We start from the raw sequence: 27,266 nt of genomic DNA, 5'->3' as shown, positions 1-27,266 counted from the left end.
CTTCAGAGGTCAGAGCAGAGGGCTGGAGGGGTGTGGGGGGGTGCAGGGCAGAAGGCTGGGGGTGGGGTGGGTCAGGGCAGAGGGCTGGGTGTTGGGGGGGAGTGCAGAGGGCTAGGGTGTGTGTGGAGGTGCAGGGCAGAAGGCCGGGTGTGTGGGGGTTCAGGGCAGAAGGCTGGGTGTGTGTGGGGGGGGTTCCTTGTGATCAAACAGATGATCACAGTTACTTGGCCTGTGATACTCAATGAGCAAGATACTACTAACAATTGTAAGTAAGGGAGTTTTAAGGTTGAATGAAACACTTAAGAGCAAATATTAAGAACTAGGAATGCTTCCCATTTCTGATATTCTAAATCTTAAACTCTGAGAAAAAACTGCTCCTTCACAACTCTATCGTTTCAGATGAAGAGGTCACAACTCAATTCCCCAACACAGGTAGAATTAATAAACAGATAAACATAACCATATTCTCCAATTCCTGCAGTTTGGACTTGTACATTTCTAGACTCTTCAGAGAGCAGAGAATCAGCATTTTGTTTAAGTTATGTAATGTTAGAATTACATACATGAATGAATCCAGCATATTTTTTGTCTATTTCCACCAGTTGCTGGTCAGCTTTGTTCCGCATAGAGGGCTCTGGATCTGTGCCCATAGCAATTAAATATGGCACACACTAGAAAAGAAATAGATGAAAATATACAAAGGCATTATACACCAAAAATGTATGTGGCTATGTGCGCTGCTGCATGCATATATTTATCTCACATTATTATTTATGTTAAATTGTTAATAGTTGAACAACTAGAATACGACACCTTATGCGACTTACAGCTTAATGGCTTCTTTTAGGCAAGAGCACAAGTTGTAAAGAGGGGAGATGATCCAAGGACACAAGCATATTAAAAAATGAAAATTTATGCCAGAACACAGGTGGTATTCCAAGTATCTCTCTTCCACTGGGCCACACTCTAGGACCCCATACTAGAAAAATGAGGTGTTTTTCACAATTTGTTGATCTATTTTAAACACCACTTAGCACCTATATTGACAAAGGCAGTAGTGTTTCAAAACATGTTAACAGTTCATGGTCAATCCTAGGATCCTTGGTCCAGGAGACTCTAGGGTTGACACAACTCGCTAACATGTTTTGAAATATCAATGTCTGTCTACACCAGTTGCTGACAACAGAGTTAAAAGTGGTGTTTAAAAATTTAGAAAACACATTTGCTGAGCACACATTCAATTTCTGAGACTAGATAGGGCCTAGTAATTTGCCTCATGGCAAGCCTGAAACTTGGAAGCTATTAATATATTTAAAATATATGGGTCTCAAGTAAATTTGTTACAGAATTTGGTCTGGGAATTATCCAGTTGAGACTTGAGATATCTCCTCAATATTTACCCAGAATTCTTCCAAAACAGAAAGGAGGATAAGAAAGAATCTGTAGGAGATTATGGATACAGGTAAGTAAATTAGTCTTCCCTTGTTAGCCACACCTCTATAGATTTTCACTGTAATAGATAAAAAACACTATCTAGCTAAGATTCACAGGTGAAGAAAATTACTTGACAATAAACTACAGATAGCCCTAACATTGGCTCGGAACTTCAATCCAATGTAGTGTTTTGTGGGGAAAGATGCTGGCAAAAGAATCTAATGAGTAGAATCTAAAGACAGACCATGGATGTAAGTATGCCTGAACACTAACTGGGGTCTGATACCATATAACAGAAACCAGTGCACACCATCATGCATTTAATAAGTGCTGCTTAAAAATTATTAAACTCAAATTTAATTTCTAAGCCAACAAAGGGTTAGTCTTTGGAATCCTGTTGGCCTTTTAATACAGAAGAATTCTAGACATCTGCTGTATGTAAAACAGCCTCTCCAAACGAAGTATCCCCGAAAGAAGCAACTAATGTAACAGATTTGGGGGGCCGGGGCGGACGACACACACATACTGGACGTTTATCTAGCAGCCATGAGAAACTGAGATTCTCTTGTGTAAAAGAAAAAAGAAATACAGCACATTAACATTACATACCTGAACTGGATGGATAAGACCCTGGTTTAATGTCAGTGCAATGACATTTAGAGCAAAGTGGCGTACGCTGGACTGTGCATGAAAGAAAGCCTCAAGAACCTGTTTGAGATAAAGTTGCATGATGGAGCTGCTCATCCCTGAGGAAATATCACCCATTTCTTTCAGATCCTCCTGTTTTGCTACTTTCTTCCCTGTAGAAAGGAACAAAAGCAACTGTTTGTGTCAAGATCTTCGGGCAACCACTAACTTATTATACTCTACATACTATTCCTCATATTCTTTATAACATATTTAAACTTCAGAGTGGTACCATAACACAGCCCTGAAGATTTCTTGTTTTAGAATGCCTGAAAATTAACAATTTCAGAGAAGAATTTAATAATAGAAAAAGCAAAGCACTCATTATTTTAACTACAAGAATTTAAGTATTGCACATTTTGGATTTTTTCCCAGCAACTTAAAACTTGAAGTTAAGAATAGAACTCTGTACTCTATACCTCTCAGTGTGACTGTGTATAAAAGATGTTCCTGAATTCTTTATCTAAGGTAATGTATGTATACATGAATAATTAGACCCCAAAAACCCTTATGAATCAGTTAAATTAAAAGGTTGTTTTCATGTAACAAAAGTTACATTTTGAATGCTTCCTTAATACAGTGCTCATCACTCACACTCTCTATCTGCCTGCTGCATACGCGTATCCTCCTCCTGTAGATAGGTTTGGAGATTTTTTAACACCTGGATTTTTAAATTTACTGAGCTGTTCTTATCAGAGAGAATGCTGTTGTACAGAGTCTTCACCTCCTGCTCAAACATTAGACTTGGGTGTTGAATAAATGCAAATCCTGAAAGAAAAAAATAAGAAAGATCCCACTTGGTTGCCTTGCAATTACTGTGCTTACATTTTTCAAGGTAACTAGTAAAATCTTCCATCATACATATATGAAATAAAATTCAAAGAATCACTCAAAAACTGGAAACACAATAGAAGAATGTTGGAGAATCAGGATTTCTTGATTCTATTCCAGGCTCTGAAGGGGAGTGTGATCTAATGCTTACACAGTCAAATACACAGCACATTAATTCTCAAAGGCAGCATGGCTAAATGAATTTTATTCCCAGCTCTGCTAGAAGTGACCTCATGCAATCAATCTCTCATTTATAACATGGGAAAATTATACATGTCCCTCCTATAATAGAGGTCTACGGTCTTGCTCAAACATACGTCAGTGGGAACACTGAGACTCGGACATATACAGACTCTAAAACCCTTTCTTAAAAACTATTATGAAGGAAAAGAACTATTTGTTTTCCTTCCCCCTGCCCAAAATGTGAAGAACTGATCTCTTTTACTCAGTTGTGTGGGGTTTTTTTGCCTTCTCCCCATCACCCTTCACCGTCCTTCCCAATTTTAATCCAGAATGATGGACATCATCTGAGATAACATAAGTGGGTTTGGAGTACTGCTGCTTTATAGCCTCACACAGCATCACAAGTGGCAGGGATGCAGCTTTCGTTTGAGAAGACTGGGAATCTGCCATGTATTAGACCATTACTTTATTTATTTGTCCAACTCTTGTTGGTCTGTGCTTTGCAGGAGTGGCAGATGTTGAATATTCCTTTACTTCTTTCTGGCCACAGGTGGTAAAGATCTTTAATGACAGAGGATGTGGAAAAAGCTAATGTAATCAACGATTTTTTTGCCTCTGTCTTCACGAACAAGGTCAGCTCCCAGACTGCTGCACTGGGCAGCACAGTATGGGGAGAAGGTGACCAGCCCTCGGTGGAGAAAGAAGTGGTTCGGGACTATTTAGAAAAACTGGACGAGCACAAGTCCATGGGGCCGGATGCGCTGCATCCGAGGGTGCTAAAGGAGTTGGCTGATGTGATTGCAGAGCCATTGGCCATTATCTTTGAAAACTCATGGCGATCGGGGAGGTCCCGGATGACTGGAAAAAGGCTAATGTAGAGCCCATCTTTAAAAAAGGGAAGGAGGAGGATCTGGGGAACTACAGGCCAGTCAGCCTCACCTCAGTCCCTGGAAAAATCATGGAGCAGGTCCTCAAGGAATCAATTCTGAAGCACTTAGAAGAGAGGAAAGTGATGAGAAACAGTCAGCATGGATTCACCAAGGGCAAGTCATGCCTGACTAACCTAATTGCCTTCTATGAGGAGATAACTGGCTCTGTGGATGAGGGGAAGGCAGTGGATGTGTTATTCCTTGACTTTAGCAAAGCTTTTGATACAGTCTCCCACAGTATTCTTGCCAGCAAGTTAAATAAGTATGGGCTGGATGAATGGACTATAAGGAGAATAGAAAGCTGGCTAGATCGTCGGGCTCAACAGGTAGTGATCAACGGCTCCATGTCTAGTTGGCAGCCGGTTTCAAGTGGAATGACCCAAGGGTCGGTCCTGGGGCCAGTTTTGTTCAATATCTTCATTAATGATCTGGAGGATGGCGTGGACTGCACTCTCAGCAAGTTTGCAGATGACACTAAACTGGGAGGAGTGGTAGATACGCTGGAGGGTAGGGATAGGATACAGAGGGACCTAGACAAATTAGAGGATTGGGCCAAAAAAAAACCTGATGAGGTTCAACAAGGACAAGTGCAGAGTCCTGCACTTAGGACGGAAGAATCCCATTCACTGTTACAGACTAGGGACCGAATGGCTAGGAAGCAGTTCTGCAGAAAAGGACCTAGGGGTTACAGTGGACGAGAAGCTGGATACGAGTCAACAGTGTGCCCTTGTTGCCAAGAAGGCTAACGGCATTTTGGGCTGTATAAGTAGGGGCATTGCCAGCAGATCGAGGGACGTGATCATTCCCCTCTATTCGATATTGGTGAGGCCTCATCTGGAGTACTATGTCCAGTTTTGGGCCCCACACTACAAGAAGGATGTGGAAAAATTGGAAAGAGTCCAACGGAGGGCAACAAAAATGATTAGGGGGCTGGAGCACATGACTTATGAGGAGAGGCTGAGGGAACTGGGATTGTTTAGTCTGCAGAAGAGAAGAATGAGGGGGGATTTGATAGCTGCTTTCAACTACCTGAAAGGGGGTTCCAAAGAGGATGGATCTAGATTGTTCTCAGTGGTACCTGATGACAGAACAAGGAGTAATGGTCTCAAGTTGCAGCGGGGGAGGTTTAGGTTGGATATTAGGAAAAACTTTTTCATTGGAGGGTGGTGAAGCACTGGAATGGGTTACCTAGGGAGGTGGTGGAATCTCCTTCCTTAGAGGTTTTTAAGGTCAGGCTTGACAAAGCCCTGGCTGGGATGATTTAGTTGGGAATTGGTCCTGCTTTGAGCAGGGGGTTGGACTAGATGACCTCCTGAGGTCCCTTCCAACCCTGATATTCTATGATTCTAATGAGTAAAAACAACAAAGTGCAAAACAAAGAAGAAAATAAAAGGAAAAGGAAACAATGGAAGAAGAAAAGAATATACACCTCTACTCCTATATAACGCGACCTGATATAACACGAATTCGGATATAACGCAGCAAAGCAGCGCTCGGGGGAGGCGGGGCTGTGCACTCCGGCAGATCAAAGCAAGTTCAATATAACGCGGTTTCACCTATAACTTAGTAAGATTTTTTGGCTCCCGAGGACAGTGTTATATCGGGGTAGAGGTATATATGGAAAAACCCAGCATGAAACAATGGAGGGGGCTGACTGGCTGAAGCCAAGGGAATCAAGATTCTATAAAGCTGGTCTCTTGCACCTAGAAAAGTTAGTGCAGGAAAAGACTTAGTTCAAGAAAGAGCTCAGTTCATCCAATGGGTGGGAAAAAAGGAAAGCGAAAGGGGTAAGGATGGTCTTTGGTAGGGATAATTATTATCTGCATGAATGTGCACTGAAGTTTTCCTGATCTTTTACCTGATCTTTTCTAAGCTAATCTGATTACTTTTTAAAAGGGATTTTAAATTTAAAGAAGTATTTTTGATATATAACTCTTTCCTCCACTCACTGATTTAAATGAGTCTACAACCCACAATTCCCTCGGAAAATTCTTCTTATCTTCCCTAATAAGTTTTCCTTTCCGCTTACTAATCCAAATGTTTCAGATGGGAGAGAGGGAAAATTTGCTATCTGACTATTTTCTTTTAAGAATTACCTCACCTTTGGTCTGCCTCCACCTGAAAATAAATTATTTGGGTGTCTTTAAGATTAACACAGCTCTATATAAAGTAGTACTCCTAAGAAGTTATGTTTGGTCTGCTAGTAAGGATTTAATATTTCCATACTTCTATGGAAGTACACATCTGGAGCAGAAAGAGTGTGGCCAAGCCTCAGACCCTTGTAGGCAAGTCAAAACTTGCAAGAAGTGGCAAACTTCTCGCTGGCCATTATCCAGAAAAGAACTGTCAGAGCCTATGTATGTTAATGCCTATTGACATTTAAGGGGACAATCCTCAGCTGTTGTAAACTGTCATAACTCCATTGACTTCAGCTGAGGATCGACCCATGATTGCATCACCTAAGACTTTCCCAGATGTTTTTGGCTTGCTAATAATCTTTTGAACCTCATGCCTTGGGGGTGTGAAACTCAAGAAGTACCAGATTATAAACTACTTTCATTTTGAAAAATGATGGTACCGTTAGTTTAGAAATCTGATACTCTTGAAGATTGTAAAGAATTATATATATACACACACATCAGGAAGGCATACACTGTCAAAATGTATTTTTCACAGGAAAGAGAAAAGAGCCCCTTTTTGACCAATTTGCTACAGACTATGTTCAAATATCTTCAGACATGCAGGGAAGTATATTATACAAAAACATTAAAATTCAGAAAGCAACCAAAATTTGCAGATAATATATTTTTCACAGGAAAGAGAAAAGAGCCCCTTTTTGACCAATTTGCTACAGACTATGTTCAAATATCTTCAGACATGCAGGGAAGTATATTATACAAAAACATTAAAATTCAGAAAGCAACCAAAATTTGCAGATAATATTAGTTAGGTACATATCCCTTAAAAAAAGATGCCAAAGCTTTTTAAATGAACCAACTTCTTGTAAAAAAACCCCAACAAACTAAACATACTATCCCCTGAGATGCATAGTTATTGATTCAATTAAAAACAAAAAACCTTGGTAATTCTTACCTAAACCAATAATGGCTTTTGTTTGTACCTCTTCATCTGAATGTTTTGTAAAATACATCAGCAGTTCAAGTACTTTATCCTTAATGTTAACCTGGCCAAATTAAAACAAAAAATATTGGTGACTTAAAAACCTAATTGCAAAGTGAAACACACATCACTGACACCAGAGCTTTCCCAAAATAAAATAAATTGTTGCAAATTACAAGTACAGTCTAGTTTCACTGTGAAGACTTTACTTCACTGTTTCAAATTACCAAACCTATTCTGTTCTATTTACAAGTTACATTTTTTAACTTTACCTTTTTAAACACAAGACACTGAGAAGGTAAACACAGTGTATTTTACCTTACTGTTGCCTTTAAAATCTTCCTGATCAAAATCAAAATGGCGACACAGTGCTCCAACAGTGAAAAGAGATCTAAGGAGTGCTGGTTTATTGGCTGTAAGTATAGTACTGTTTGGGTCTTCTTGGTGTTGACTTTTTAATTTTGAAAGTGCACCTAAAATATGAGAAAAGATTTAATCATAGCAAATACTGCACTCCTGAAATGACAAGCATAACCAAAACTTTTATAAAATTGTTTAATAATATATGCTCTGATATTTAACTTACCATAGTATCTATTAAAACAGGCCCATACAAATTTATAATTTTGAGTAACCTTGTTTACAACAGCCCCAAGACAGCTCACACAGTGCTGCACTACCTGAAAATAAGACAGAAAATATTTATAACATTTTATTTAGAAGTCAAGATAGAGATTTTTCAAAGCAGTCTAGAGATATAAAAACATATTACTCATTTAAAATTAATGGAAGATTAAAGGTCTAAATCTTCAAGACTATTTTGAAAATCTCAGACCAAGTACAAATAACTAACGTGTAATAAGAAATACACAAACTCCGGTAGATCAAGAAAGTTCACAGGGACAGCCAGTTTTTCATAATTGCCGTTCAAACATTAATAGGGAAGAAATGTTCATGCGTTCATCTTAATAATTTCTACATATTCCATATCAAACTGAACCAAAAACATTAAATTCATATAAAAAGTAGAAATTAAATCTTACCGTCATGCCATATTTGATTATAAGTTTCATGAGATCTTCCTCAATAGTGGCAAGGAACGTCTCACTTGGATGCTCCATCAATGGCACCACCAGCTCTAAGATTTTTGCAACATTGCAGATCACCATGAAATCATTTTGGGTCTGTAAGAATAACATTTACAATGATTAAACATTTTCACCATTTTCCCTATATAAAAGCTAAGTATTTCTAATTTTATTTCAGGTTTGAGAATAACTTAATAAATCTCAGTTTTTCAGTAAAAGTATATACTGATATTCAAAGATCTAACTTTTCTCTGAAGTATGTTTAAGGTATGCTGTAGCACTTCCCAGTAGAAAAAGTTTGGCTAAGGGTTTAAAGACAACAATTTAAATTTGTTACCATGTTCAAAAGCATTGCTATGCTATGATCATCAAATTTGAACTGTTGTCTTTAATTACTAACCCAATACTTTTTCACTAGGAAATAAGTGAGTCCAGGTGAAATAATTGTTCTGGTAAAGATAAAAGTTATTGATGTGAAAGGTAAGTTTTATTTTATGGTTAAAATAGTCTTAATATTGTCTTTGGTAATTATTTTGCAATTAATTATTACAAAACATTTCATGATATATCTTAAGCATAACAGGAATGCTGCCGCTTAATTTTAATTCTACACATAGGAGGAAATACAGAGTAACTAGGTTTTCTGAATTTAAATATTTGATAACATATCATGAAAAAGGTACATACCTATATACCTTAATACATAGGTATTCATAGTTTAATAAAATGTAACATTTTGATAACTGACATGGATTTAATATAGTTTCAATGGATAATATTCACCCCCAGGCACAGGGTCCATATAAATTCCTCTGTATCACTTAAGTTCTCTAGAATGGCTGCATGGGGTGGGGAGGAAGGGGCTCTGGACCCTCTTTATGTTGCAAAGAAGTTCTCCCTTCCAGCCACTTATAGGATGGTATGGGAAGAGTAAAGATCTAGGGGGACTGCAGGGGAAGTTCTCAAAGGAGAAAGAGAAAGAACAAGTGGGAGGATTTGGTTTTAAGAGAGAAGAGTAGGTGAAATAAACAATGTTATTTAAAGCTACTCAGCAAAGTATTAACTAGCTTCTTATTGTTTTCTCTGTTTAAAAAGTTCCATAGATTTTCAAAAAGTAGTCAGCAGAAACTTTAGTTAGCAGGGACTTTAAAAGGACAAACAAAGAAGCTTGCATTATATACGATGAAGGAGGAGGAACCTGAACAGGGACTCCAGGAGAAGGTAACATGGTCAGCAAGATAGGCTAGGAATGCAACCTAATTTATTTCAGCACTGAAAAAAGAAGAAATTTGGGGTTGACTGTACCAAGATACTCAAAAATGATACATCAGAACTGATGCTACTTCATCTTAAAGCTTGGGAGTATTCCACACAGGCCGAGTAGGACTTTGGATTCTGACTATTCCTTTGGAGACCTAGAATGAATCTTTGAACTCTTCTGGCTTGTCTGCCCTAGAGCAGTGGTTCTCAACCAGGTGTACCCCTGGGGGTATGCAGAGGTCTTCCAGAGGGTACATCAACTCATCTAGATATTTGCCTTGCTTTACAACAGTCTACATAAAAAGCACCGGAGACAATTACTTGTTTTATACTGCTCTATATACTACACACTGTAACGTAAGTACAATATTTATATTCCAATTGATTTATTTTATAATTATATGATAAAAATGAGAAAGTAAGCAATTTTTCAGTAATAGTGTTCTGTGACACTTTTGTATTTTTATGTCTGAATTTGTACAAGTAGTTTTTAAGTGAGGTGAAACTTGGGGGTACACAAGACAAATCAGACTCCTGAAAGGGGTACATACAGTAGTCTGGAAAGGTTGAGAGCCACTGCCCTAGTGAATGACCCATTGCTGATACCAGGTACTAGCAACAGGTGAAGATGAACTGGGGCTGAATGTGATTTAACTACAAGCATAGATAAAGACAGTGTTTAGGACATTTCAGAAACCATGATTTAAAAAACCTGATCTGAAGAAAGGTTACTAGCTAGTGGGCCTAAAAGTAGTACACATGCCATAGGTGAGGAATCTAGAGAAGAAATTCTCAAAGCAAGTATTAATTGCCAGTTTACTTCATATGCACTAAAGTCTTTTGTTAACCCTTTGACACTACAAGTTACAATTTCCCAATGTGCATCCCATTAATCACAATGGGATACGCTATAATTACCAGCTAAATGATTTTAGGATTCACCTCAAGCTGCAAAACTGAAGCTTGTGTAGTCCACTGAGTAGATGTTGCAGTATTTAAATCCCTTCCACCCCACTCAGGACAGCTTGATATACTATTCAATCAGAAGAGACTACATCTCATCGTACAACACCAAAAGTACTTCGTAGATACTGCTAGATGACAGGCTTACTATCATGATGTCCTCCATCCACAGGCAGGTGAATGGGGAAGATACCTTAATTAACGATTAAGAGGACGACAGGATTTTTCAGATCAGAAGACCAGAAGTGAAATTCTGATATCAGTGACAGAACTACCATTTACTCCAAAAGGGGCCAGGAATTCACCCTAGTAGTTTACACAAAACCTTATACAAACAGCAACATTCACAATGGGTTTCTTGCCAACTTGCTACCATAAGCAGCAATGTAAATGTAAAGCAAAGAAAGGGAATGGAGTTTACATATGAAAAACTGACAAAATTGGGATTTTTAGTTTTGAGGAAAAAAAGATGACTGAGGTGAAATGATTGAAACTAGCTAACGGTTACTATAATATTAAGCTTGATTTTGTATTTGTGGTAATTGGAAACATCAAAAGCAGGATAAAAGGTTGAAATTAACAGGATAGATACATAAAATTGAACGGTGATCCAATATAGAGCAAATGGTGAATAAGTGGATTGAACTTTACAGGGGAATACTTGCATTAAGTATTAATATGTTTATGCAAAATTGGATGACTATTTGAAATTTCATACCATAATGGCACATTGATAGTTTTCTGCTGAGGAGTGTACAAAACCAGGAAGTAAATATTATTGAAATAAAGGTTAAATACATTTAAAATATAACACTCTTCTACTTGTTTTCTTTTTTAGACCTTAGTAAGTACGTTTTTAATTTTTAACAAAACCTTTGCAGTTCATCCTTTGAGAAGAAAGTAAGAAACCTTGAAGGCAGACTTGTCTCTGCATCCAATACTTTGGAAAAAAACCACTCCTATTAGAGATTTATGGATTACAAAAGGTTCTCTCATATCTTCAGGACTGAAAACAGCCATGTAATGGAAATATTGTTGCTGTTTTTTACACTCCCACCCTCAATTTCATCATGCATTTAAGATAACCCTTGAGTTCCATAATTATTTAGATGAAAGAAGACTTTAGTTTCCTATACTTACACTACATTTAGTGGTAAGGTATGGCTGCATGGTCATGGCATGTTTGACCATTAGCTGGGGCCTGATTTTGCTGAATAAGAACAAAGTGGTTATGCAAGCTACCAAGCGACCAGAATTCACACCCTTGTTGTCAGAGTCTGCAAAAATTAGAAAATACATTAAGTATATTCAATTCAAGGACAGTTCTGTCAATAACAAAACCGGATAGTAAATAAACACAGCATATAAAAATCACTTTCACTGATAATGTATCTTTGAAAAAATGGCATATAAATTCCTCATTAGATAAGAAAACTTGGATTAGCAGACGAAAATGTAAGCACATTATCAAGAAAATATGTAAAATAATAAGTAAAGCTCCTTTGAAGTTTTCATTAATTTTTAAACCACTTATTTTTCCAGGCCACAGGCTCAGCCAATGATTCTGTAATGAATGTAAAACAGAATAATGCAAACAAAACTTGGACTCATAACAAAAACTTTCCTAATATGAAATAATTTGTTTTGTTTTTAGGTCATTGAGAAGTTTCCACAAAATATAGCTTGATTAATGAGATTAGCTAGTGAACATGAGTGTTCCTTTGAGCATTTTTGGGAAAGTTGATGATTAATTTTGGAGGTTTTTGCTACTGGATTTGAACTTCAGTAGATTGTGAGGTCCCTTGTAAACTTTCTAATTTCTGTACTTTGTAATCCCTTTGCACTATATAAATAGCTGCTTTGCTTCTAACTATGTTGAAGCAGTTCCGTCTGTCAAGTCTTAGAGAATGTGGATTGATCAGAGAGGAGGAAGGCAGGAACTACTCCCAGTTCAGCCATCTTATAGAATCATAGGACTGGAAAGGAACTCGAGAGACTGGATCTAGTCCAGTCCCCTGCACTCATGGTAGGACTAAGTATTATCTAGACCCAGCCCTGACAAGTGTTTGTCCAACCTGCTCTTAAAAATGATGGAGATTCCACAACCTCCCTAGGCAACCTCCAATGATGGAGATTCCCTAGGCAATTTATTCCAGTGCTTAACCACCTCCCTTGCTGCAATTTAAGCCCATTGCTTCTTGTCATATCCTCAGAGGTTAAGAACAACAATTTTTCTCCCTCCTCCTTGTAACAACTGTTATGTCCTTACTCAGTCTTCTCTTTTCCAGACTAAACAAACCCAATTTTTTCAATCTTCCCTCATAGATCACATTTTCTAGACCTTTAATCATTTTTGTTGCTCTTTTCTGGACTTTCTTCAGTTTGTCCACATCTTTCCTGAAATGTGGCGCCCAGAACTGGACACCATATTCCAGTTGAGGCTTAATCAGCACAGAGTAGAGTAGAAGAATTACTTCTCATGTCTTGCCTACAACACTCCTGCTAATACATCCCAGAATGATGTTTATTTTTGCAACAATGTTACACTGTTGACTCATATTTAGCTTGTGGTCCACTATGACCCCCAGATCCTTTTCCGCAGTACTCCTTCCTAGGCAGTCATTTCCCATTTTGTATGTGTGCAACTGATTGTTCCTTCCTAAGTGGAGTACTTTGCATTTGTCCTTATTGAATTTCATCTCATTTACTTCAGACGATTTCTCCAGTTTGTCCAGATCATTTTGAATTAGAATCCTATCTTCCAAAGCACTTGCAACCCCTCCCAGCTTGGTATCGTCCGCAAACTTTATAAGTATACTCTCTAAGCCTTTATCTAAATCACCGACGAAGATATTGAACAGAACCGGACCCCACTCGTTATGCCCTTCCACAATGCACCCACCTTATAGTAGCTCCATCTAGCTTGCATTTCCCTAGTATTTTTATGAGAAGGTCATGTGAGACAGTATCAAAACCTTTACTAACGTCAAGATATACCATGTCTACCGCTTCCCCCTATCCACAAGGTTTGTTACCCTTTCAAAGAAAGCTATCAGGTTGGTTTGACATGATTTGTTCTTGACAAATCCATGCTGACTGTTTCTTACTATCTTCTAGATGTTTGCATATTGATTGCTTAATTATTTGCTCCATTATCTTTCTGGGTACAGAAGTTAAGCTGATTGGTCTGTAATTCCCCAGGTTGTCCTTATTTCCCTTTTTATAGATTGGTACTATATTTGTCCTTTTCCAGTCTTTTGGACTCTCTCCTGTCTTCCATGACTTTTCAAAGATAATTGCTAATGGCTCAGATATCTCCTCAGTCAGCTCCTTGAGTATTCTAGGATGCATTTCATCAGGCCCTGGTGACGTGAAGAAATCTAACTTATCTAAGTAATTTTTAACTTGTTCTTTCCCTATTTTAGCCTCTGATCCTACCTCATTTTCGCTGGCATTTACTATGTTAGATGTCCAATCACCATCAAATCACCATCAACCTTCTTGGTGAAAACCGAAACAAAGAAGTCATTAAACACCTCTGCCATTGCCACATGTTCTGTTATTGGTTTCCCCCCCACACACACACACACCATTGATTACCCTGTCCTTGGTCTTCCTCTTGCTTCTAATATATTTGAAGAATGTTTTCTTGTTACCTTTTATGTCTCCAGCTAGTTTGATCTCGTTTTGTGCCTTGGCTTTTCTAATATTGTCCCTACATACTTGTTTTGTTTATATTCATCCTTTGTAATTTGACCTAGTTTCCACTTTTTGTAGGACTCTTTTTTGATTTTTAGATCATTGTAGATCTCCTGGTTAAGCCAGGGTGGTCTCTTGCCATACTTCCTATCTTTCCTATGCAGTGGGATAGTTTGCTCTTGTGCCCTTAATAATATCTCTTTGAAAAACTGCCAACTGTCTTAAATTGTTTTTCCCATTAACTTGCTTCTCATGGGATCTTACCTTCCAACTCCCTGAGTTTGCTAAAAACTGCCTTCTTTAAATCCATTGTCTTTATTTTGCTGTTCTCCCTCCCACCATTCCTTTGAATCATGAACTCTACCATTTCATGATCACTTTCACCCAAGCTACCTTCCACTTTCAAATTCTCAACCAGTTCCTCCCTATTTGTCAAAATCAAATCTAGAACAGCCTCTCCCCTAGTAGCTTTCTCCACCTTCTGAAATAAAAAAATGTCTCCAATATATTCCAAGAATTTGTTGGATAATCTGTGCCCTGCGGTGTTATTTTCCCAACAGATGTTTGAATAGTTAAAGTCCCCCATCACCACCAAGTCCTGTGCTTTGGATGATTTTGTTAGTTGTTTAAAAAAAACCTCATCCATCTCTTCTTCCTGGTTAGGTGGTCTGCAGTAGACCCCTATGATGACATTTATCGTTACCCAGAGACTTTCAACAAGTCTGTCTCCTGTTTCCATCTCAACCTCAGTCCAAGTGTATAAATTTTTAATATATAAGGCAACACCTCCTCCCTCCCCCCCCCCCCCGCCTATCCTTCCTGAGCAAGCTGTACCATTCTATACCAATATTCCAGTCATGCGTATTATCCCATCAAGTCTCTGTGATGCCAACTATGTCATAGTTGTGTTTATTTACTAGCATTTCAAGCTCTTCCCCAAGCTTCTCTTCAAGCTTATTCCCCATACTTCTCGAATTAGTTTACAGACATCTAAGATACTGATTTGATTTCTCCCCCAAGTTCTGTCGTGTGGAGCTATACATAAAAACTTTCATTCAAGGCTCTCAAAGCACTTTGAAAACACTATGTCTGACAGTCTACTTGTGAGGTTTACCTTTCCTCACCAAGACAGCAACATCAAGATCTTCTGTATAGGAAAAGAAGGGGGAAGGTGGGTGTGTGACAGGAAAACTGGAAAAATTTTTGTGATTTATATGACATGCGTTCTAACCTAAACTTTGACACATACTATGTGACCTTGAGCAAACAGCTTAATCTCTCTGACCCTATGTTTTCGCATCTGTTAAGTATAGATAATAAAACATACCTAATTAATAGGTTGTGACACAAAATTACTGTTTGTAATGTACAATGAGATTATTGGATCAAAGGCATTATTATAAAAGGAAAGTATTATTACATTTGTATAAATACAAAGCATCTGTCTCCCTTCCCTTCATAATCATAATAATTCCTTCATACAACATTTAGAATTATGCAAACCTTTCAGCCCTTTCCTATCTGGCTATTTACAGCTGTGAAAATCTTACCCCATACGCCTGATTCCGGTTTCCACTAAGGCTCTTTCATATTGCTTTGGCAGTGTAAGTGGCCCTTAAAGCAACCAAAGTAGTGTAAATTTCCAGAATAGTGTACAGGGGTCTCAATGCAATGAGAATCTGGCCCTATATAGCCTTTCAGAGTAGCAGCCGTGTTAGTCTGTATCCGCAAAAATACAGCCCACGAAAGCTTATGCTCTAATAAATTTGTTAGTCTCTAAGGTGCCACAAGTACTCCTGTTATTTATATAGCCTTTGTGATTATGCTATGCATACTCTGCTGTGTAAACCACAGTGGATATAGTTTACAATATCTGCAAGCTGAAAGGGGCTATGGGAAAACCAAAGCATTAATTAAATTAACATATTAACTAGCTGTGGATTTTAAAGATGTACCTTTCTTATCTGGACAGGGTTGTGGGACACAGAGGCAGAGTTAAAGTTACTTGTATAGCTTGTAGGTTGCTGTATTTCCATATTTTCAATGTCTGTGAGGAAATGCTTTTAAGAACTATAAAGTTCTACTAAGGATTTTCCCCATCCTTTTAAGCTATTGATATGTATTTACAACCTTACATCCAGTTTAACCAAGTTTCCTGACTAGGAATAATAGTACTATTACTAATAACAAATATAGCGCTTTATATAATCAAAAATCTTTAGTAACATTATTCAACACTCAGAGAGATTAAGTAACATAAAAATCCCCACTTTAGATAAAGGGAAATGAAGTACAGGGAGATTATGTAATTTGTCCAAGATCACACAGCAAGTCAAAGTTGGGAATAGAACCCAAGAGGCACTGACTCAATCCAATAGACCAGGCTACCACTTAATGAGAGATAAAACAACCTAAATGAAGTATGTGCAGCAACATCTACAGCTAGTCTGTAAATAATCCAAACATTCCCTATTACTCTAACAAAGCAAAGCTTCTTACTATTTCAAGTTGTATCAAAAGCTCGCAGTTGAACTTGAATATACATATTAGGTAATTTTGTCACAAGCTATACCCTTCATGAAAAAATATAAGAAATGAAATTTATAATTTTAAAATACTTTTAAAGATAAAGCCTAGTATTTAAAGAGTATATCTACAATATATGTCAAACAGAAATGCACACAAAAATTACTTAACCTCTCTTTCACACAAAATGTGAAACTCCAAGTTACCATTTTTCCCAAATGGGAGTTATCTACTCAAAGATTTAGGAGCTCTAAAAGGCCACAAGAGCAAAGACATTTCTTAAAAATCAGGTATTCCGCTTGGTAAAAAGATGCTAAAAATGGATTTATTATCACAACCATGTGTGGATGAAAAAATAACCTGTGGTAATTTATACTGTCCTGTACATCACAGATTCAGAATTTAAGACCAGAAGGTACCTTTAGATCATCTAGTCTGACCTCTGGTATATCACAGGTAATTAAATTTCTCCCAATTATTCCTATAATGAGCCTAATAAATTGTTTCACTAAAATATATCTTCCAGAAAGGCATCCAGTCTTGATTTGAAGACATCAGGAATTGGAGAAGCCACCTTTTCCCTTGATAGTTTGTTCAATCAGATAATCCCCCTTGCTATTAAAAAATTCTGCCTTATTTCTAATTTGAATTTATCCAGCTTAAACTTCCTGCCATGTTCTTGTTATGCCTTATAACAACATTCTATATTCACCAGTGTGATAGAACCAGAAAACAATAGCATCAGAACAATTTTAATGAAGGAACAAAAAATTTTTTCAAGCAGCATCCTTTTCAAGTGACAAGAGGAAGATTTATTGTAATAGTTAAAAGTCAATTTAATCATAACAAAAGGAAGCTTTAATTTAAATGTCTTGAGACAATCCTCATCTTATCCACTACTGTCCTTTTTTAAACAGAACTATAGATTTTTACAGAGTATGATTTCATATATTTAATAACAAAAAATACATTAATACTATTGGATTGTAAGTAATTACATTACCTGCTAGAGATTCCTCATATTTAAGAATGTGCTCAACCAGATTATCAACAAGCTGAGTACAGGCTTTCTTCACAGGTTTATACGAGGCATCTTCTTCTGACTTCAAAAGCTATTGCAGACAGAAAGACAGGAGATGATTAAGATTTAATATAAATTGCAATACACTGAATCGTTCCAATAATTTGTACTTCAATGTATGTTACATTTGTAACAATTATCATAGAAGAAGGATTTCATGATGCATATAAAGTTATCCAAGTTCTTCCTAAGAAGCCCTGAAAAGCACTTTGTGGAGGCAAAAAATAACAAAATAAATATTACATTTGAATGGGGGATATCTAGGACCAAAGCACTACAATTAAAAGAATTAAGGGGTAGGGCAGTAAGCATAGCTCATTCTCGAAGTTTAACAAGCGTAATAGTATCTACCTCAGTGATAAGACAATGTTCAAAAAGTTAACAGAGTCATGTTCCATTGTCTTTGTCTTTTCTCATTCCCAATTACTCACTATTCACTTCCTGATGCCTGAATTGGCTTTCTGTTGTCCACATGCCTTATGTGTGACTCGTAAAGGGGCTGTCCTGGTGCAATATTATAATATGTTTTGATTTGTTTCTCCTTACCCCTTTTGGTAGCATAAGAACATAATGGCCATACTGGGTCAGACCAAAGGTCCATCTAGCCCAGTATCCTGTCTTCCAACAGTGGTCAATGCCAAGTGCCTCAGAGGAAATGAACAGAACAGGTGATCAACAAGTGATCCATCCCCTGTTGCCCATTCCCAGCTTCTGGCAAAGAGAGGCTAGGGACACCATCCCTGCCCATCCTGGCTAATAGCCACTGATAGACCTATCCTCCATGAATTTATCTAGTTCTTTTTTGAACCCTGTTATAGTCTTGGCCTTCACAACATCCTCTGGCAAAGAGTTCAACAGATTGGCTGTGTGTTGTGTGAAGAAATACTTCCTTTTGTTTGTTTTAAACCTGCTGCCTATTAATTTCATTTCTTGTGTTATGAGAAGGAATAAACAACACTTCCTTAAATTTTAAGAATGAGACACTGTCTCATGGCCCTCATTAGTGATTACACCAACCACCTCCACTTGCATTCATAATCACATAACTGCTGCAGTTGCTACAGAGATGTTTTCTGTATGGAAAAAGTAATATGATGAAAGTATCAAGACCAAGATTTGGAAAAAATGGGCAGTCTAACTTTGGGCTCCAAGTTTATATTTCAGCACCTAAACAACTGGCCTGATTTTAAAAAATGTCAAATATTCAGCTCCCGTTAGTGTCACTGAAGCGGAGAGGTGCTCAGCACTTTTGAAAATCAGTTCAATTGTTCAGGCACCAAAATATGGACTTGGAGCTTAATTTTAGGCACCCATTTTTGAAAGTCTTGGTTTTAATGTATATCAAGGTGGCTTTTAATGCAGATGAAAATACAGAGGAGAATGCAAAACCATGTGACCAGCCAGGTCTCTGGGGATTTCAGATGGTCCATGTATACTGCAGTAAGACCCCATGCAGTAACAGAAGAAATGCAGTCACTAGCTATCACTCTCAACAAATACAAGAAATAAAGGGAGTAGTTACAGGCTGGGATTTTCAAAGGGCCATAAGAAGTTAGGCACCCAAATTCCACTGAAATTAAAATGGGGTCTGGGCACCTAACCTGCTTAGGTGACTTTGAAAAATCCCAGCCACTGTCTTGAAAATGGGCAAAAAAAAGATGACCTCAAGAACTAATAACTAGTCAGCTCAATATTGAGTAAATATAACAATAAATAAAGCCAGCATCTGGACAGGACAATGAAAAACGCTCTTGCTCGGGCAGTACCATCAGAAATGGACTGAACTGTTCTTCCTCTATACCCAATTCAGAGCGTCTGCTCAAGGGTGCCCTAGAGGGGAAAAAGAGGTGAAGCCTCCCTTTCGAAATGGGTGGGTTCTATAGGTGGGTATGGGGCCAGGTTCTCCAACAGGGCCAGCAGAACAGATCCAACGGGTGCTGCAGAGGGCCCCATGGTGTGGGAAACCAGTGGCTCCTCTGCTGTTGTGGAGGAGGGTAATGCCATGATGCCAGTGGTCTTTTGGGATACTCGTAGTGGCGGTAGGGAATCTGCAGCACTCATGCTCCATCCGAATCCTCTGAGGATGCCAGTTCCAATGGCATTACCATTGGAGCCGGTGGAAGCGTGTAAACCATAGGAAGATGTGTTGAAACGTCTTGACTGTGGTATGTCCTGAGTGGGAGATCTGGCCTCCCTAGATGTGGATGGTAGTGGAAGGCCACTAGAGTACACAGTTCATGTGGCTCTGGTGCTTTCTCCAATCTTCCCGATGTTAATGATACTCATTCCATAGCCAGAACCGGTGCCCGAGTGGAGACTTTCCTGAAACTGATGAATCTGGTCTTAAGGGAGGCTGACGTTGACGGTGTGTGCAGCTTGGTATGTCATACTGGCGGATCTGCTGGTTTGTGAGGTTTTTTTGTCATGCTTGTGCCTGTTGGAGCACGCTGCCTCCCCGTGGCTGGAACTCTTGGAAGGCGCATCGCCATTCTTTGGTTTGGAGGAAGACTTACTGCCATGCTTATGTGCATGCTTCCTTACCTCCCACCTAGGCCCTGGCACGGGGTCCCTAGTGGCAGTACCACCGGAGCTGGACGTGCACTCCTGGCTGTCTCAAACTGATGTTGGGGGGGTAGGATTCCCTCGGCCCATGGTCTGCCTGAGGCCTCGTGGCGACTTCCATGAGCTACTTCTTAAGGTGGAGAGCCCGGCCTTCTTGGGTACGGCTTGGGAAAGACTGGCAGATATTACATTAATGGGCAGGATATTACAGGGCAGGAGGCACAAATTTTAAATCCTGGTGTCTTTGGCACTGTCCAATTCCCATGTGTGGGTACTTGGGTGAGGAATAATAGTAAACAGATTCCCCCTAAGTCTCAGTTCTACTATAAATATTACTAAAAGTTAAAACTATGTTAAAACAGTAAAAACAGCAAACACTACAAGAAAAAAACTAACTATATACTATTCCAAACTTTTTAATGTGCATCATACACAAGAGGATACTAGTAGCTCCGACTTGGACCATGAAGCAGTAAGAAGGAACCGGAGACGCGGTTGATCCGCTCAGCCCTTTATCACCTCGGATGAAACGATGAGGCGAGGTGAGGCAAGGACGCATGCCCGGACCCAAAAGGAAAGTACTACTTTCAAATTCTCCAGCTTTGGACGCATGGCATGGATGTGTAAACCCTCAGTGGAATACAATAGGGACCATTACTCGAAGAAGAACTAGTTTTAGGTACAAAAGCAGTGGCAGAGGAAGGATACAACTGTTAATTGTAACAAAAAAGTCAAGAGAACGTTAGATTTTCAATTCAGATAACAGTGTAAAGAACTATTCTAGAAGTTTGTGGAGTTACATTTTAGCTCTAGGTTCCATGAAACATGTTAAGATTCTTTTGACATTTGTGAAATGAGTCTTTCAAAACTATTACTTACATTTTGAAGAAGTTGTTCAAACCAATCATATCCTGTATCTCTACAAGCTGCAACCTAAGAAAGAATATTTGGAATAGATTTATAAAAAGAAATCTGAAGAAAAATGTAATTGAAGTATTTCAACACAGGTTTAAATTTAAACTATGATAAGTATTTTTCCTTTACTAAAATTATTTTAAATGGTAAGATAGCAGCAACAGGAACTATGTCTTCTGTATGTGATGTTTTTTCAGATTTTAGATGCTACTACAACCTAAATTAAATAAAACTAAAGTTTTTACTTCAGTTGTAGGGTCACTGTCAGATCAAATTTGACCTAAATTTTAAGTTTTGTGAAAACTAGTTTTTGCAAAGCTTAACAGCTAATAAAATATATGACATATTTCAACTGCCCGAAAATGCATTTTTTAAACAGGCCCTATAGGATTTGCCATCATTCCAGGACTGTTAGCTCATGAGAACCTGAAGGTAAAATTGACTAGACTAAAGAAACTGTAACCAATTAGTCTCTTTTTATTGTCCAAGATCAAAGTAATGCATAAACTACTGTTTAGTATAAATGCTGAAAAGTAGATTGATCAGTTTTAAGGTGTTAATAGTAAGATAAACAAATACATTTATTTTTAATTGATCATGATTTTTAAACAGTATCCTTTAAAACAATACATTTTACATAAGGGCATCGGACTAGATGTGACCTCCTGCATCACTGAGTGCTATTGCAGGCAACCCTGTCATACAATCCCATTCATACACTGATCAAGCTCCATCTTAAAACTAGTTAGGTTGTTTGCCGCCACTACTCCTTTTGGAAAACTGTTTCAGAACCTCACTCCTTTCATGGTTAAACATCTTTTAATTTGCAGACTAAATTTATTTATAGCCAGTTTACATCCATTTGTTCTTATGAAAATATTGTACTATAGCTTAAATAGCTCTTCTCCCTCCCTGATGTTTACTCTCCTGATGTACTGATAGGGAGCAATCTTATCCATTCTCTGCTTTCATTTTGCTAGACTAAATGACCCAAACTCTTTTAGTCTCCTCTCATAAGAATGGCTCTCCTTACCCATGCTCCTCCTACTAGCACTTCTCTACACCTGTTCTAGTTTTTATTCATCATTCTTGAATATGGGTGACCAGAACTGTACACAGTATTTCAGGTGAGATCTTACCATTGCCTTGTAAAATGACATTAACACCTCCTTATCTTACTCCTGAGGGCATTCTTCGCCAAAAAATTAAAAATTCTGCAAGTTTTATTTGTCAATAAATAAATGCAGAGGCTCCGGCATGGCAGGGGGGAGCATAGGCTACTGGCTGCACAAAGGTGAGAGATCATGCTGCATCACCCCACCTCCACCCCGGGACACGGACTCAGCGGTGAGGGGGCACCCAACCCTGACATAGCACAAGGCCTGGGCCTGCTCCAGAAACACCTTGGGGTCCTACCCTTCTGCACCAGGTGTGGGGCAAGCAGGCTCAACCAAGCAGGATTCAAGTGTGAAGGGGCTTGGTGTGGGGTGAGAGGGTTCTGTGTGGGACAATCTGGATGCAGGCAGCTCAGTAGGGGGGCTAGGTGTTGGGGGATCTGGATACACAGAGGCTCGTTGGGGGGATTCCAGGTGCAGGGGCAAGGGGACTCTGCAAGGACTTCCAGGTGAAGGTGGTTGCGACTCAGCAGAGGGATCTGGGAGTGGGGGTCTCAGCGGGGGAGACTAGGTGCTGTGGGAGTGAGGCTTGGTGGGGTGGGAGTCTGGGTGCAGCAGGCTGGGGCAGGGGCGGCTCTATGGTTATTGCTGCCCCAAGCACGGAAGTCAGGCGGCTTTCTGTGGCACGCCTGCGGGCGGTCCGCTGGCCACGCGGATTCGGCGGCATGCCTGGGGGACGTCCGCCGATGCCGTGCCTTCAGCGTCCCCACCACCGAATTACCGCCAAAGCCGCGGGACTGGCGGACCTCACGCAGGCATGCCGCTGAAGGCAGCCTGACGGCCGCCCTAACAGCAACCAGCAGGCTGCCGTCCCAGGTAACCGTTTTTTCTTCTTCAAGGGCTTGCTCATGTCAATTCCATTCTAGGTGACTTACAAGCAATATCCCTAGAGGTGGGCTCAGAGTTCAGAGTCATGCAGCTTGCAATACTGCTCTACCAAAGCCAGTGTCATCTCAGGCTTGCTGGGTAAGCGCGTAGTGAGATGTGAATGTGTGAATGGATGACCAGGTGGCGGTCCTGCAAATATCTGGAATTGGCACATGGGCCAGGAAGGCCGCTGCCGAGGCTTGCGCCCTAGTTGAGTGGGCAGTTACAATCGCAGGTGGAGGCACTTTCGCCTGATCACAGCAAAACCGGATGAAGGCGGTGATCCATGATAAAATTATCTGGGTGGACACTGGATACCTTTCATCCTATCCGCCACCACAATGAATCACTGCATCAACTTACAGAACGGTTTGGTCCTTACGATATAGAAGGCTAGTGCTCTCCTGACATCCAGGGAGTGAAACACACGCTCCTCCTCAGACTTATGAGGCTTTCAGAAGAAGACTGGCAAGAATATGCCCTGGCTCATGTGAAACTGCAAAACCACGTTGGGCAGGAAAGCTGGGTGCAGCTGCAGCTGGACTTTGTCCTTGAAAAACACCGGATAGGGAGGCTCCAAGGTAAATGCCCTAATCTCAGAGACCCTTTGTGCAGACGTTACCACCACCAGGAATGACACCTTCCAGGAGACAAGAAGAAGGGAACAGGAAGCCAACTGTTCGAAGGGAGCTCTCATGAGCACTAGATTCAGGTCCCACAGAGGTCTCAGACATGGGGATAGAGTCGCTCCAGACCTTTCAAGAACCGGACCGTCATGTCATGAGTGAAGACGTACCCTGGAATGGGGGGGTGAAAGGCTGATATGGTGGCCAAGTGGATCTTAATCGATGAAAGGGAAAAGCCCTGGAGTTTGAGATGCAGAAGATAGTCCAGGATCTACAACAGTGATGCCTGTTCAGGCCTAACCCCTTGGGTCGAGGCCCAGCACCTCAGCCAGGTAGGCTGCTCTGGTGGAGGGCTTTTTACTCCCCAGTAGGACCTGCTGGACATGGGCCAAGCACTCCTGCTCATTCAACCATGCAGCAATTAAACTGTCAGGTGCAACACTGCTAGACTCAGGTTCAGGAGACTGCCATGGTTCTGGGATAGGAGATCTGGCCAAAGAGACAGTTTCAGTGGGGCCGTCACCGACAGGTCCAGCAGCATGCCGAACCAGTGTTGGCGAGGCCAAACCGGGGCTATCAGGATCACTTTGGCCCTGTCGTGCTTGATCTTCATGAGGACTTTGTGGATCAATGGCACTGGTGGGAAGGCGTACATTAGAGCCCCCGAACATGGGAGTAAGAAGGCATCTGACAAGGAGCCCCTATTGATCCCCCAAAATGAGCAGAGCATGTGGCATTTTCTGTTCTGACAAGTCGCAAAGAAGTCCACTTGTGGAGATCCCACTTTTGGAAGATCACGCTGACCACCTTGGGGTGGAGCGACCATTAGTGGCGAGATGAGAAGGTTCTGCTGAGGCAATCTGTTAATATGTTCCTGCTCCTGAGGAGGTGCGCTGTCACGAGATGAATGGCAAGCTGCACACAAGTCCCAGAGCCAGACAACTTCCTGGCAAAGGGCTGACGACCTGGCTCCGCCCTGCTGGTTGATATAGAACATTGTGGCGGTGTTGTCCATCAGGACTTGAACCACTTGCCCTTCAAGTGGGACCAAAAAAACTGACAGGCCAAGTGAACTGCTCTGAGCTCCCTGACATTTTGTGGAGGGAGCGGTCGACCCGCAACCAGTGGCCTTGTGTCCTGAGCTCGCCCAGGTGGACTCCCCAGCCCAGGTCCGAGGCGTTGGAAACCAGGGTCAGCGACGGGGACGGAACTCCCTCCAACACTGATCTGGGGTCCAAGCACCATGCCAGTGACGACCGGATGTGGTCCAGCACTTTGACTACCAGGTCTAGGTCATGCCTGTTGGGGATGTAGATCAATGCCTGCCATGCCTGCAGCGGCCGGAGCTAGAGCCAGGTATGACGGACCACGTAAGTACAGGATGCCATGTGGCCTAACAACCTTAGGCAAGTGTGGGTGGTAGTGAGCGGGTGGCCCCTTACATGGGAGATCACATCCGACATAGCTTAGAAACAAGCCTCTGGAAGGAAGACTCTGGACGGCATGGAGTCAAGGACCGCCCCTATAAACTTTGTTCATTGCACTGGTATGAGGGTCGATTTCTTTTTGTTTACTAACAGGCCCACAGGTGGAACACACCAGATCAAGACTGCTCTGCACTTGATCCCGTGACCTGCCCTTGATGAACCAATCATAGAGATAAGGACAGACCTGCACTCACCAACATTTCAGGTAAGCAGCTACCAGGGCCATGCATTTTGTAAATACCCGCGGGGCCGAGGAGAAGCCAAAGGGTAGCACCATGAATTGGAAGTGACGCTGGTCCACCATAAAATGGAGGAACCATCTGTGTCCTTGGAAGATGGAAATAAGAAAATAAGCGTCTTTCAAGTCGAGAGCAGCATACCAGTCTCCTGGATCCAGGGAGGGGATAATGGAGGTCAGAGAAACCATGCGGAACTTCAACTTCTTGAGTCACCGCAGGTCCAGAATGGGTCTCAGGCCCCCCCTTTGCCTTCAGGATTAGGAAATAGCAGGAATAGAATCCTTTCCCCCTCATTTCCCAAGGGACCTCCACTACTGCTCCCAGCTGCAGAAGGTTGTTGACCTCCTGAATGAGAAGTTGCTCATGAGAAGGGTCCCTGAAGAGGGACGGGGAATAAGGGTATGAGGGGGTTGGATTGGCCGAGAATTGCAGGGTGTAGCCCAGAGATACAATTTCTATCACCCAGCAGTCTGAGGTAACTAGCGACTAGGTTGAACGGTAGGGATGAAGATGGTTGAGGAAAGGATGAGGCGGATCCGGGGATGTGACTGGGACATCGCTCTCAAGCACACCCTCAAAATGCCCACTTCTGGACCCTGTGGTTTTTTGCCAGGCCAAGTTGTGCAGGTGAAGGGGAGGAGGAAGGGCGGTGACGACTAAAATTCGTGTCCCTATCCCTTCTCCTTGCAGACCCTTGTCGAGACTGCCAAGGCCTTGGCCGCAGCCAGAACTGTTTCCTCGCTGACTGAGGTGTATGTAACCCCAGTGAGCAGAGGGTGGCCTGAGTGTCCTTTAGTCCCTGCAGCCTCTGCAAAGAGTCCAATCCCATCAAATGGTAGATCATGGATCAAGAACTGCATCTCCTGAGGTCTTAAGCCAGGAACTGTGCCTCATGACAACCGCTGAGGAAATCACCCTGGCCGCCGAATTGGCATCATCCCATGCCATTTGGTGGGAACACTGAGCTACTTTAGTACCTTTTTCAAGAAGGGCCCTGAATTCTTGGGCCAAGTCCTGGGGCATGGAATCCTTGAACTTACAGAGGGAGTCCCATAAGTTGAAGTTATATCTCCCCAAAAGAGCCTGGGGGTTCAAAACTCTGAACTGAAGACTGGCCCTAGAATAAATGTTCCTTCCAAAAAGGTCCAGTCTCTTGGCCTGCTTATTTTTGGAGGTGGAACTAGACTGTCCTTGCTTGTCTCTCATTGGCTGCAGAAACAACCAATGATCCCGGGGATGGGTGGGTATACAAGTATTGAAACCCCGTAGCTGGGACAAAATACTTTTTATCAGCCCTCTTGGAGGTGGGTGAGATTGAGGATGGGATTTGCCAGAGGGCTTTGGCAATCTTTAGGACCCCTTTGTGCATCGGAAGTGCGACAGGTGCGGGAGTTGATGTGGAGAGCACATTACCCGAGGTGTCTGATTGCTCCGCCATCTCTAGGCCTAAGTTCATGGCCACCTTTCGGAACAGGGCTTGGTGCTCCTTAAAATCATCCAGTGAGCTAGCGCAAGAGGGCCATGCCACCACCTCATCTGGAGAGGATGAGGATGACTGGACCACCGGGAGGGGCCACAGGCATCATCCCCCATG

General features: G+C 40.9%; 1 protein-coding gene across 1 annotated transcript in view; it reads right to left on the bottom strand.

Annotated features, from left to right (window-relative positions):
- NIPBL (NIPBL cohesin loading factor) overlaps window positions 1-27,266 on the bottom strand; it is a 289,092-nt gene that overhangs the window by 15,421 nt on the left and 246,405 nt on the right. Inside the window, exons 32-41 of the mRNA XM_065405961.1 lie at window positions 21,243-21,296; window positions 17,724-17,832; window positions 11,636-11,772; window positions 8,228-8,368; window positions 7,771-7,864; window positions 7,503-7,657; window positions 7,158-7,248; window positions 2,716-2,889; window positions 2,044-2,234; window positions 564-671 (exon numbers count right to left, since the gene is read on the bottom strand). Coding sequence (XP_065262033.1) covers window positions 564-671; window positions 2,044-2,234; window positions 2,716-2,889; window positions 7,158-7,248; window positions 7,503-7,657; window positions 7,771-7,864; window positions 8,228-8,368; window positions 11,636-11,772; window positions 17,724-17,832; window positions 21,243-21,296 — 1,254 coding nt within the window. The remainder of the gene's footprint in view (window positions 1-563; window positions 672-2,043; window positions 2,235-2,715; window positions 2,890-7,157; window positions 7,249-7,502; window positions 7,658-7,770; window positions 7,865-8,227; window positions 8,369-11,635; window positions 11,773-17,723; window positions 17,833-21,242; window positions 21,297-27,266) is intronic.

The sequence above is a fragment of the Emys orbicularis genome, chromosome 6, assembly GCF_028017835.1.
Source record: "Emys orbicularis isolate rEmyOrb1 chromosome 6, rEmyOrb1.hap1, whole genome shotgun sequence".
NCBI lineage: Eukaryota > Metazoa > Chordata > Testudines > Emydidae > Emys > Emys orbicularis.
This window is presented reverse-complemented; position numbering and strand designations above follow the sequence as displayed.